Source organism: Lissotriton helveticus, chromosome 6 (assembly GCF_964261635.1).
Source record: "Lissotriton helveticus chromosome 6, aLisHel1.1, whole genome shotgun sequence".
Taxonomy (NCBI): Eukaryota; Metazoa; Chordata; class Amphibia; order Caudata; family Salamandridae; genus Lissotriton; species Lissotriton helveticus.
Window position 1 is genome coordinate 85,190,010 of NC_136067.1, and position 14,237 is coordinate 85,204,246.

Here is a 14,237-nt window from a genome sequence, read left to right on the forward strand (position 1 = left end):
ATCTCCAAGGACTAGACACTGATTGTACTTAGCCGCTATTGGGAAGAGGGCATGGCTGAAAGACTCTAGAACCTTCCTTCCGGCCTAGGTGGACGGTATATTACCGCCCCAGCAATAGACTGGTGAGCGGAAACCGTCAGAAGGAAGCCAAGGCTCTCGGCTCCCTCGAGCTCTTCCATAGGTAATGGCTGGCAAGGGAGGATGTTTTTATGAATGATCGCCACACCGCCACCCCTGACGCCGGGTCACGGGGATGGCAGCGGGGATGGTTGGGTTTGAGCCCTCATTGAGCCATGTCTCAGTGACAAACATAATATCAGGTTTGGTTTCACTGAGGAAAAGTTAAGGACATGAGTGCAGAACCCGATAGGGATCCGTTTCAATGTGTTTATTTAATTACTTGAATTGAATTCAAGTTGAGATCCAGAGAGATCTAGCCCGCTTAAAGCCTGGATAATAATCTTGATGATGCTTATGCCTTCAAGCTCCAGCATCCAATTACTAAGAGTCCCAGCCCCAGCATCTAATTACTCAGAGTCCCAGCCCCAGCATCGAATCATTGATGGTCCCAGCCCCAGCATCCAACACAAACGGTTCCAGTCCCAGCATTCAATCACTGGTGGTCTTTTGAAAACAGCTGTTTCTACTGCACATTACATTCTTTTTCTTAACCCTTTTTATTTACTCACTAAAAAGAAACATTTTTTTTTGCATCTTCTGATTTTTAGTTTTACTTCAATAAGTAACAGCCATCAACTTTAGTGATTATTTGATGTTTTGAAAAACATTATGTATTGTGTTTGCCATGTTTAATGTCCTAGACACCTACTAATTTCCCAGCAGCCTCACTGCCAGGTACTTCCCTAGACTGAAGACCAAGAGGTCAGTATTTCAGTATCTGACTTCAACACGACCACTAAAGTCCGTAAAACAGGACAGCTCTTTTTAAAGCTGTTCCCTCTACTGCTTGACTTGTGCCTAATGCCCCAGATATCTGATCACAACTCTCTTACTCTCTGTGTTAATATGGAAATCAATGATGCTAATATGAGAAACAATACAATCATTTATGAAAACAAAATCATGTACCTGTTAACACAATCGCCTGTTGTGAATGCCACATCAACACCCGACTTTCAAATACATAGTCAGGTATGCTCTTAGGCCCGGTGTCACTGATTTATAGGTTACAGGTGGGAGGGTGCATAGCTGGCGGACATACAAACTCCTGATCAATCCCACAGATAGACACAGTGACAACACAATGGTCAGGGAAGACTGCCCTCAATAAACCACACACTTCCTCAAGCGGTACGTGCGTTCGGAAAGCACCATAAAGTCAGATGTCAAATGAGTTAAGAACACATAGCCTATGAGGACCTAGCACATGTAGTGATCATACGCTCCCCACGCCAGATATCTGACACATATACCACCAGCCACACCATGTACACACTAGGTCGAGGCGCACCTGTGGTACCATTTGACAATTAATTTATGACTGTAAGGCAGCAACCAACATTCCTCTCCATATGAGGTTTGCGGGAGAACTTTTACAACCTGATGAAAACTGTATTTAAGAAAAATGCCACCTGGATGTAAATTGAGCCAGTCCTCAGAGCCTGTGCCTGTAACTGTTATCCCGGCTGCAATGTTAAATTAAACAAACTCTTTCTGTTTTGCCAAATGCCTTATGACTCTTGGTTTTTTAAGGTATTTCGTGTTCAAGTAACATCTGGTCCCCGGATGTATTTTAAAGGCAGTGGTAAGCCCCTACAAAGACATCTGAGGTAAAATCTAAAATTCCCAGAGGCATGAGAGAGCTGGTCTGGATTGGATTGGGATGCAAAATTGGGCCAGTCACACAAAAAAGTGGCCTACATTTGCAGACTGAACCTTTTTGCAAAACACTGCTTCACTGTTTTAAGTATTATGAAATGAAGGGGGAGGGTTGTCAAATGGAGTGATGTGTTTTTAACTTCACGGAGATAAAAATGCAAATGCTGCCAGGACTCTTTGTGCACGGATCAGTGCACCGATTAGTTCACACTGGGGAACTACACCTAAATATAAGTGAGACCACTGCTCAGGCCCCCTGCCTCAGCTCAATCTGCATATATTAATGGGAAGGCCCAACGAGAGACTGAAAATGACACCGCCTCACATGGTAATAGTGAGGTAATGGAGGCCCATCTGCCTATGTTAAGTCCGCTCAGGTCCCCACTGGGCTGCTGGCAGCATCTGAACAGCACAGACATAGCCAAAATCAGCTTCTATTTTGCCCAGAATAGTGGCCCACAGCTGTAACTCAGATACCGGCCCACTGTCCACCTTACCAATCTGGCCATGGAACTTGGTCGCAAATCTCTGCTATGTATTGCTAGGCAGTTTGTGTTGATGTAATATTTTGTCGAGCCCCCATTGGAGCGGATTCGTACGGCGAACCAGACTGCAGCCAAAAGAAGGAGACTCCGCCCAAACAGATCCACATTTACATTTCAAGGAAGGTGAGCAGATACCGCAATTGATTGGAAGTTCTGCTGAATCTACGGGTGGAGGTCGATCATGAAGCAGCCGTCACAGAGAGTAAAAGACTACACCAGAACCTAATTCAAAGCATTGGGCTTATGTTAACCGCCTGCCTTACCAATCCGACCATGAAGCTGGGTCACAAATGTCTATGTATTTAATATTTCATTCTCCAAACCCTTTCTAAAATGATCCCAAGAAGGATCTTCTGAAGACATTTACCCCCTTGTAGTTCTCCCACTGCCTATCACAATCTGTCACTTACCCATGATTCTAATTGACATCTATCTAATAAAAACAAACTGAGATCAGACTTAAAAAGGCAAGATAACTAAGACTTTTATTTCATCGTCATTGTTCCTCTGTTGTGTTTCCTCATGTATTCTTACTCTCTTATATCATACTAGCAGCCCGTCCCGACGTTGTCCGGGTATGAAATAGAATGTGTGTAATGTGTGTATTTGGCAAGGGCAATTTATTTTAAAATCTCGCGGTAGACAACATTTTTTGCTTCATTAGAATAGGGACGGAGAAGGCCCAGCTGCGGTGTAGTGATCCGCCGCCTGAGCCCAGCTACAGCCCTGGTTGATGTTAGCAGGCGTGTGTAATGTTGTTGAATGAGAGAGTTATCAGCCGCGGGTAAATCCGTTTAATGAGAGAGTTGAGTGACAGCGAGTAGGAGAGGCTGCAGACACGCTCATTTGCGTGTTCCCCCGCTTGAGGCCCAGATGCAGGCCTGTTTGATGTTAGCAGGCGCGTGTTCCCCCCGCTTGAGGCCCAGCTGCAGCCCTGGTTGATGTTATCAGGCGCGTGTAATTAGTGTAGTGATCCGCCGCCTAAGCCCGGCTAGAGCCCTCGTTGATGGTAGCAGCCGCGTGTAATTTCGTTGAATGAGAGAGTTCAGTAACAGTGCGCAGGAGAGGCTGCAGTAATGTTACTTACCAGGCCTCCAGGTGAACGTGTTTGTCACGCCCCCAGCACACGGCCACAGCTTCTCATTAATGTACGACCCACATGGCATGAAGGGCGGAACGTAGCACACGCTCCCAGCGTTTCTCACACCCCCAACGTGCCCCTTGATGCGGCGTAATTGCGTTCACATGGCATGAAGGGCGGACACACGCCCCCAGCATTTGTCACGCCCCAGCACACACCCACAGCCCACGATGTGATGGCCGTACCACATGCCCCCAGCGTTAGTCACGCCCCCAGCCCACGCCCACAGCACAACGCAGACACGCCCACAAGGGACTACTTTGCTGGCACTGTTCTTTTACCTTTTATATGTATAGAGGAGTTGGCCTAACGGCTAAGGCGCTCGACCTCGGACCTGGGGATCTGGGTTCGAGTCTTGGTAACGACGCCAAACATCCTGTGATTCTGGGCAAATGACTTAATCTCCCCGTGCCTAACAAAAATGAATGTGTGTCCTCATGTAACGTAACTGGTGCTATGTAAAGCGTTCTGATACCTGATTCAGTTCGGGTCAAGTTCGCGCTATATAAAACTCTGCATAAAAAATAAAAAAATATCTGGTGGCCGTCTGCATAGCCTATGTCCTTCTGCTGCAGCTGCTCTTTCCAACGCTGTATTGGGTGTTGTGATTGGTGCTGTGGTTCCTGAGATTACCCGCCTCAAAGGTTTGGGCTCTCTCTTTATAATAATAGTATGGATAATCACGCACCTTGTTTATTGTCAACCAACCGAATGATAATCATTTTATCGATCTCAGAAGCTTGAAAGGCTGAGTGGACCTGCATGGATTTGAACCTGTGACCATGACATCAAACACAGATTTGTAGAGTGAATAAATGAGTCCACTGAGCAAGCAGAAAAAGACAATACTTTTCCATTAACGTAAGTTCTGTTCTACAGATCTAATATTGACTATGTTCATCTTTAGATAGACCAGGACTGTTCTTTCTCCTGTTCATGATTCGTGGTCATGGCTCTTCTTCTATGATTGTATTGTATGCTTTGTTAAGTGCTTTGACACCCCACTTGCGTTCATTGTTCACACTATGACAAAAACTACAAATAAATGAACTAGACACCATGGAAGGATACATCCAGTAGGTTGACCATCTGGCGGCAGGATGCCATGCTGAAGCCACCTGTCTTCAGGTCCTTGTCTGGGGGCAAAGGTCAGGGTCAGTTCTAGTTCTGCAAATCTTAACTGAATGCCAGCCATATAGAGCTATACTCGGATTACTAAGGCTCAAAGAACTGCACAAGAAGGACCAATGGGCAAAAATACAGGATTGGCACAAACAGCCAAAGGCAACAGAAGATCTGATGGGCATGCCACCTATAGAGGAGTGGAGCAGGTGTCTTCAGGGAGGAATGGGGTATTCAGGTGGTAGGAAGGGGAGGCCGGCACATAGGTTACAATTAGACAGTCATGTGAATGGTAACAGAGGCACATATTGGCCACTGGACAATGAAAACCCATCTTTTAAATGTGGACTGCAATTATACATATGTTTTGCAAATTTGTAAATTGTGTTTTTTGTTTTTTACCATGGAGACACTCCCATGACACTTGTGTCCTGTTCAACCTTGCATCGACACACCCAGACACATGTCTAATTCTGTCCATCCCATCTCCCAAGTGTCAGATACTCCCTTGTCTCTCTCTCTCTGATGTGTGGTGCTTTTCTCCATATCGTTGCATGTAATAGCTTTAACCAAACGACTAATGCACCCCATCACCTCTCACTCCCTCCATATATTCACGTAGGGAACTCCCCACACTACCATGTGATCTGGAACTGACAAAGTTCAAAGGTAGCTGGGGAGCTACAGAACGCAGGGCATGATGAAACCTTCTTACAGCCTGCCCAGGTCTCTAATTTTCTGCTTCTGTTGTACATGTGTTTGATACTCAAGGCAGGAGCGGGACATTAGGACATCCGCAGGACTCCATACTTACATTTGTTCACAGCATTGTTGAGAATAGTTTGGAGTTCCCAGACACTAATATCCGTGTCCTGTGGGAGAAGTAAAAGAAAGTAAGTCAGTCAGTCAGTCAATAAAGCTTTATTTCGGCAGTTTTCAGCCATAAAAGAAGAATACAAAACAAAATATAGAATCTACTAACATTTGAAAACTATTAATCCAAATAGGCAATATAAAGCTTTACATAAAACCAGAATAAAACTACGAGCGGAGTCGAAGTACAAATATGGCATATTCTAAAATATTAAAATGACAAAAAAAATAAAAATAGGCAAGGAAGCATGTAGCGTAGTGACAATGATATTTGGAAACAAGGGATACTTGTCATTCATAGCAGTTGATATACAGCAACCTAACTACACAGACTTTCTATAGCCTTAATCCTAGCTCTACGAGTGCACCACATCAAAAACAGAAACCTTGAGGTGGCAAAGGCAATCAGTGGGGTAGAATCATATTTCAGGATCCTATATACTGCTAAGTAGTTCCTGAAACCCAAGTTGTTGCATAGTTGCCGAATCCACCTTACTCTGGCTTTTTTTATAAAGGGGGCAGAATAACACAACATGGAGGTCCGATTCCTTCTTTTCTGTGCAGCCCGGACAACCCAAAGGAGTGGTGAAAACACCTCTTCATTTGTTAGTTAGATCCCTTAATGGGAGAGTTCCATGCCTAAATTGCAGGTAAAGTTTCTTTGCCATAAGGGGTTCGATATTGTCCAGAATCTGTTAAAATATATAAACGTATTTGACCTCCAAAAAGCTATTGGTTAAAACACCCAATAGGCTATTCTGTTAGACACGCCAAATTATTTTCCTTTAATGCCAGGGAGAGTGATTTCTTGGAAATAAGGGGACATGAATCCTTCGGTGAATTCCAGAGGTTAGGTCTCCCAAATTTAAAGCAAAGGTGTCTGATGTGCTGAAGCCATGGTTGCTTCCCCTCTCACAAGACGTGGACAAGACGTTCTTTAGTTCCTCCCTGTAGATGACAAGTTTGGGGGTGCTCCAGAGTCGTCGCCAAAAAAGGAGAGGACGATTGGCGATTATATCCCTTATGGGGTCAACTCCCAGGTCGAGCCTCAAAGGGACAAGTGGTGTACCCTTCAGGAGCCTTAAGAGACATCTAAAGAAGTTATTCTCTGTCAAAACCAGGGAGTTATCAAAGCAGTAGCCCCACAGTTCAATCCCGTAAAGCCCCCCCCCTGGCTTGAGTCTTATAGATTTCCATCGGGGGGCCCACCATTTTCGAACTGCATTTATTATGGACCTTAAGAATATCACCGGAGGATTGTAACAATTTAAGATTTGCTTTTGTTACTTGAGGCCCCCAGTCCATTTGGTCATTAAGACCGATCCCCACGTATTCGAAAGTGAACGTTCTCTCCAATGGTATCCCATTCATTTGGGGATTTGGACAATTGAGTGTCTTTGTGTGGAAAACCATACATTTTGTCTTAGAGAGATTAATCTCAAGGTTTTTTATTTTTGTAAAAGTTGCAGAACTCTATCAAAGTCCTTTGCAATCCCATAGGGGACTTGGAGAGTAAGAGTGTGTCGTCCGCAAACATGAGTGCTGGAATCATACGATTCACCAGACTAGGGGAATCTAAGTCTTTTATGGCCAATAGATTGGCAATCAAGCCATTGAGGAAGAGAGAGAAGAGTGTGGGGGCCAGAACACAACCCTGCCTGACTCCCTTTTCCACCGGAAAGTGGGCTGTAAATTCCCCTTTTTTCCCAAAGCGTACCCTTGCGAATGTATCTTTATGCAGGCGTTCGATCTGGTGGCATAGGTATGATGGCACACCCATGGCTCTCATTATGGCCCAGAGCTTGTCGCGCCGGACCATGTCGAACGCAGATCTTAAATCGACAAATGTAAGGTACAGACTACCCCCTTCCATAATATCAGTCTTTCAGTGAATCAATACCTGGTCAATGGTAGAGACCTTAGACCGGAATCCGGCTTGTAACGGTGTGAGGATCTGATATTCTTCCAATCAAGACTGCAATCTCGCCAATAAAAAGCGTGCATATCATTTCTGGGAGACATCTATTAAGCTAATTGGGCGATAATTCGCCGGATCTAAGGGAGAGCCCTTTTTAAATATGGGCACAATTTCTGCTCCCAGCCAGGTTGGAGGTAACTTCGTGCCCTGAAGAAGGGCATTGAAGAGTACCCATAGAAAGGGCGCCCAGACCTTACGTTCGCTGCGGTACAAGTCGCCAGGGATTTTATCCAGACCCGGTACCTTCGCTGGCAATACGAATCCAGAGCCACCTCGGCTTCTTGCATAGTACATGGAGGAATACTATTGTCTATACTTCTAGGATCGAGTGTACCACTGGGGGTCACGGGAGAGGCTGAAGGGTCAGAAGAAGTATCTTCCATGCCTATTAAATATACATTTTTCAAATGGAGACTCCAAGCTGCTTCACTAACATTGGGCTCGATTGCTGGTGATCCCTCAATCTTGCCAGATTTGACAAGATTCCAAAAAGTCCTTAAGTCACGATTGTTGAGGGCAGATTTAATATTCTCCCATCTGTCCGCCTCCCATTCCCGCTTCGCCTCAGCGATGATTTTCTTATAGTGGGCCCTAGCAGCTCTTATACTCGGGGCTGTTCCTCTTTTAATTTCCACAAGTAAGGCGTGTTTGGCTAAACCACATAATTTATTGTGGCATTGACTATTACTGTGAGCTCGTGCCTTGGAATCAGCTGTTGAATAAAAAAAAACGCTAATTTACCACATAATTCTTGGTGGATGTTCTGGAAAGAAGTAAGGTAGGCCCGGCTAAAGCGGTCATTTGATAGACTAAAAGCATTCTCTAAGGAGGGAACCGTAAGGTGGTATAATGGAGCAACCTTATCCTCTGCCTATACAAATTTGCTGCATCTAACTCTTCTCCCTCCATTAACAGCTATTAAATTAGCTCCTCAGAAGGATGTTTTTTACTGTGTCCTACGAGAGATTTCAATTACAAGACCAGTGAGTTGTGATCACTGTCGGGCCTAGAGCTTACCCTGAAATCTTTTACGCAGCTCCAGAATTCAACATTGACCATGATGTAATCTATGGTGGAACAGCTTCCAGGCCTGTTGTAAGTAAAATTACCAGGAGTATCCAGAGGAAATCTACCATTACATGCTCTAATTGAGAGGGAAACTGTAAGCTTATAGAGGTGCACCCATAGAGGGGTTCAACCACGAGCGGGATACATATTACATTCTGGAATGGACCATACCAGATCTCCATCATGGGTAATAGAATTGATGCCAGGCAGTGGTTCATAATGCAGTTAAAATCTCCCCCTATCATTTTATATACAGAGGCAGAAAGAGAAGAAAGCAGGGTGTCAAGCAAGGTCAGAGTATGCGATGTCTGTGAAATTGATATAGGACGAGAATACACATTAATGACAGCTACACAAAATATCTGGAGATTGAGTGTCAATCAAATTCACAAAACAACCTAAATGGGTACCCACCCAAATGCAGAGACCCCCAAATAGTCTCCCCCTAGCTCCCTGAGAAGCGGGGTTTGAAAATGTAGTAAATCCCGTTCTATGAGGGGCTGTCAAGGCCCAAGTTTCCTGGAATAGGCACAGGTCAAAGATGTCTATATATTCCCCCCAATCAGGGATATCCAAGTTTGAACTGATTCCTGCGATATTCCAGGATATAATACTAGTTTTAGGCCACTCGACTAATGAGGTGCCAAGAGCAGGGGGGTAACTCAGAGCTAGCTAGGCTCGAATAGAGGAATACCCATTGGTTTCTATATTTCCTGAAGGTGATTGCGAAACAGGAGAAAAACTCAATACGTCCCTCCCAAAGCATCTATCATCGTTATTGGTCACCTCTGGACAAGTGCCATGGGAGTATGAATAAGTCTCTGTGTGTGTTACTAACGGGAGTTGCAGTCAATCAACTAGTTCAAGAAAACAGATCTATTATTAACAGGGACACAAAAGTTCCCAGCATGCACTCCAGATGGAGATTGGTAGTCCCTGTGGCCCCTGGGTGTACAAATTTCCCTTGTCATATAGTCAGGTTGTCCCATAAAGGTCATCGCATCAGATTGATAAAAATAACCCGGTGGGAGTGACTCTATAGTACCAGCTATATTCCCACATCCCCACTCAAGTATATGATTTACTACACCTCGGTCCCTGAAGTTAATCACTACACAGTCCCCCGAGACGTCTTTGCGCCTCGACCCGACCCAACTAACCCTGCGGGCAAAAAATATTTCACCCTGCTCAGGTCCATTGAGTGATCTATTCCTATTCAACCAGAAGGTTATCTTGTTTTTTATTTTAGGATAAGATTCTGGATGGTCTGGTTTTAAAATCGGGACCCCGGCTAGAACAACCTCATAGGGAGATGCCGCTGGTGGCAAATTCAAACAGGGTAGATGGCTGTTGATATCATTAGAGTGTGGTTTTGTGTTTGCACCAATAGGTGCTAGTGTCAATTGTTCGTGCCTTTGTCTTACACCCTGGGTGTTAGTTGATGGATTTAGGACATTAACCTCGTTTATGCATTCTTTGGACATACTAGCTGTTGCTTTGGGGTTCAAAGTAGAGGGCATTTCAAGAGGAAACCCCACTACAGAGGAGCTTTTAGAACGTGCATGGGCTACTGGGGGCAAACTGTTCTCTCGATTAGCAGAATCTATGGTAGTAATATTCTTCTCAATTGCTGCTGCACAGGTGTTCCCACCCACACAACGTCCCTTGGTGTTTAACAGGATGACAACTTTGTCAATCCGGTTTAACACAGTTTTAAACTGTGATTTGATAAATTTCTCTAAGTGCATTTGTAGATCTGCCAGTAGATGACATGCCCAACCTGGAGGGATTTGAGAGTGCTGGGCTGTGTCAGTACCCTCCTGGGCTCCCACAGTTTCCTCATTGCCAACTACATGCGATTGTTTAGCTATCTTACCTCTCCTCACTTTCGTGTGTCTCAGACTAATTTTCTTTGTTGTTTTTGGGACCCTTGGCACATTCAGACGTTGTTGTTGAGACTTCCAAAGGTAGAGGCTGCACACATGATATCTCTGCGAAAGGAGATTCGATCGCAGTAGTACAAGTATTAGAGGTGTGAGAACCTCTGACCCTTGGTTCGCAGATTCAGGTACAATCAGGGGGTAAGCGACAGGCGCCTCTCTGTGCTTTCAGTAGCACTAGATACGGCACCAATAGCTTGTTGGAGCATTTTATCAATCGCAGTGGGATGGGTGACCAGGGCAGTTAATTCAGATTTCTGCCTTGTCATAGGTCGAGCGTTTAAAGGTGAGGATTTACCCAATGGTAAACAAAGACTGTGCTAATATTAAAAACTAATGTACTCTAACGTGTGTAATAGGCAGCCTTAAAGAAAATACTACTTAACCAAAGTTATACAAGCCCCAGAAATAACTCTCAGAGCAAGCCCATCAGCTATGTCCCACAGCAATAACAGTACAAGCAGAGGTATTGTCTGTTAGCAAAGTCAAATGGGGGGGCCCAGTCCAGTCGCTCCCAGACACGGACAGGACCGCCCTTTGTCCGGGCTTCGTCCCGGTCGTCGTCCCGCACCACGGAGGGAGAGGCAGCGCTTTTGTGCACGATAGCAACACCACCCCTCACTTGCGGCAGGTAAGTGGGTCCCGGTGCAGCCTGGATACTGGAGTCCTTGCCCCAAATGCGGATGGTGATCCAGCCGGTCTTCAAGCACGAAGGGAACCCGCCTTCTCCAGGAGCCTCCAACAATTTCGCAACACAAACAGCAAAGTCGCCCAGAAAGTAAGTGAACCTTGCTCTCTTAGGGCCCGATGTAGGACACCAAATACTGGTCGGCAATTACCGAATCGGTAAATACCGATTCGGTAATTACCGAATCATACCGACTCGGTAAAAATTACCGAATAATTTCCTACATCTCATTTACCGAATCTAGAATACCGACGGTAAAATTCGGTATTCTAGAGTCGGTAAATAAGATTTACCTACATCGGGCTCTTAATTGTTTAGTGGCTACAGCACATATGTTGTTGAAAGCATGTACAAGCCCTTTGAAACAGCACTTGGGTTAAGCTGTTCTGGGCCACTGCTGGATCTGATCAATGATGGACACTTCATTTCATAGTGGCACTCCTTGGGTGCATCAAGTATGCCAGATGGGGGCACTGTAGCTTTCTATAGATCCCGCAGCCCCATTTTCTTAAAGAGACCCTATATAGCTGACAATGCCTGGCTGCCTGTGCTCCCATTCAGTAGGGATAAAGCTGGACTGTTCTTATTTGAGCAGGACCAAAAGTCTGACATCCATACGTCTTGTGTCTGTAATGGCACAGCAATCAACAAATTGACAAATAAGAATGCAGTCCAGAACAATTATAGATCAATTCAAGCATTTCAATCATCACTTAGTAGTTTTTCTCAGTGATAGAAAGACAGTAAGAAAACAAGTTACTTACCTGTAACTTTAGTTCCCCAGTATTGGTAACTTTCATAGATTCCCATGCTTTTGTATCATTCCCCGTCATCGGAATGGGAGTCTCGGTAACAAAAAGAACATAGCAGTAGGTACAAAAGAGAAAGAAAAAGGCCTAGGCCTCATTCCCTTTTGTAGCATATCCTCCTCTTTGTGTAAAAGAGACCAAACTAGGCATCAGCCAATCAGAAGAGCCTCACCCCTTAGAACCCTCCTGAAGGAGCCTCAGATTTTTGTTGCCGTTGTGTAACAGTCACCATATCTGCTGAAGGTTGAGCTTACCCCGGGGAGGTGGGTGGGCAGTTAGCAATAAAAACACATTTTGTGTCATAACATACCTTGCAATAGCCAACATGACATAAAGATACAAAATGTGCAAAATAACGGAAGGTGGGATAGAAAGGAAAGCTCACCAATTAGTGGACGAGGTTCCTCAGGACTGCATGGCCCACTGCCGCATCTTCTTGTTGTAAGGATTCCAAGCAGTATTGCTTAGTAAAGGTGTGGACGCTGCTCCAGGTAGCAGCCCTGCAAATGTCCTTAATCTGCACACCCGCGAAGAGGGCTGTTGAAGAAGCCACTGATCTTCTGGAATGTGCTCGAACCCTGCCAGTCAGTGGTTTACCTGCTGCAGTATGGCAATGAAGAATGGCACTTGTAATCCATCTTGCAATCCCCTGCTTTGACAGAGGGAGACCCTTGCTTGGACCACCAAAAGCAACAAATAATTGGGAGGATTTCGGAAATCCTTTGGTGCGATCCAAATAGAATTTTAAACACCGTTGTACATCCAGAGAATGTAGCGACCTCTCCGCTGGTGTAGCCGAGTGAGGAAAGAAAGCCTTAAGAATAAACGGCTCGTTCAAGTGGAAGTCCGAGGGTACTTTGGGTATGAACGGTCGGAAATTTACTACTGACATTGGCAGACTTAAAGCTTCTTCCAGGGTTGGGAAAAAAGTGGTTGGAGGAAAAGTGAACTTGAAAACATTCAGATTTTCACATAAGCAAATCTACACCTGCATATTTGCTCATGCTAAAATGCAGTTCACGAATATTTTCAGGGAGTACTATTTCTTGGCCTATTTCTGTAAATTCTTGTGAATTCATGGAAACTGTACATATGCACTGGATGCACTTTTGAGACTCTCTTTAATAAATGGGCCTCTAATTAGGCCTGGCCTTAACCATGACCTTTTGTTTTGTTTTTTATTCTGTCTCTCTCCGTCTGTCTATCAGCTGGCGTCCCTGTAAGTGACAGTATTTTCCTCTTTTAGAAGAAGCATATTGGCACACAAAGTAGTTTTGTTCAGTGCCCAGAGCCGCTGTGGCAATGTGTGCTGAGACCAACATTTTTTTTGTTTTGCTTTTGCCAATGCTTGTTACAATGGTGAGGACCCAGCAGCTCCCACACTGTTAAGGTTTTACAAAAAACCATGCCTAAACAAGTCACGCCTTGACAAAACCAAAAGGCTGACCACCAATTTCAGACCCACTAGCTTTGCCATTGCTTGTTTGTTCTGTTTTCCATATTCATATTTAAAGTGGTTACACTGATATTCCATTCTGAATATTTTTGGGAAATACTAACATACATCAACATGTTACTAAATGATGCTGCAAAGATACAGTAGCTAAAATCTTACAGTAGTTTAGCTAAATGTTTATTTTTCTTACATGCATGTTTTTGTGAACGTTTTATTTTGAAAGCAAAGAATCATTACTCTTGATTTCAAGCTTCTGCAAATATTTGCATATAATCAGAGAGCATTCTGGGTGCATTATACAGAGCATCATATTATTAAACTTTGAAAATGTGTGTACACCTTTTTTTCCTGGAACCAACGTCAGTAGTGCAGGCTGAGCTTAAAACATTTACTTTTAGTGCTCACCCTAATAATAAAGGCTTTGCGTTAATTAACCATATATACAAGTTTGAACAGCATTAACCCCTTCCATGCTCATGACGGAACGGTTCCGTCATGAGCGTCGGTTGAGCTGTGCTCATGACGGAACCGTTCCGTCATGGTTCCATAAGCCCAATGGAATGTTCAGCACAGCGCGGAAATTCGCGCCGCGCTGAAGCGGTTAACACACTTAGGGGCTCATTAGGATGGCGGACGGAAGAGCCACCGCGGCCCTGGAGTAGGCGGAAAAAGCCTTTTCCGTGTCCGCCAGCCGCGGATACTCCGTCCGCCATATCAGGATAGGAAAACGTGTCAAGTTTCCGTCCGCGACGGAAAAGGACGCACCGCCGCCGAACTA

General features: G+C 44.7%; 1 protein-coding gene across 1 annotated transcript in view; it reads right to left on the reverse strand.

Annotated features, from left to right (window-relative positions):
• Positions 1-14,237, reverse strand: part of LOC144762256 (calpain-1 catalytic subunit-like) — an 879,063-nt gene that overhangs the window by 144,040 nt on the left and 720,786 nt on the right. Inside the window, exons 16-17 of the mRNA XM_078647399.1 lie at positions 5,462-5,519; positions 4,597-4,661 (exon numbers count right to left, since the gene is read on the reverse strand). Coding sequence (XP_078503525.1) covers positions 4,597-4,661; positions 5,462-5,519 — 123 coding nt within the window. The remainder of the gene's footprint in view (positions 1-4,596; positions 4,662-5,461; positions 5,520-14,237) is intronic.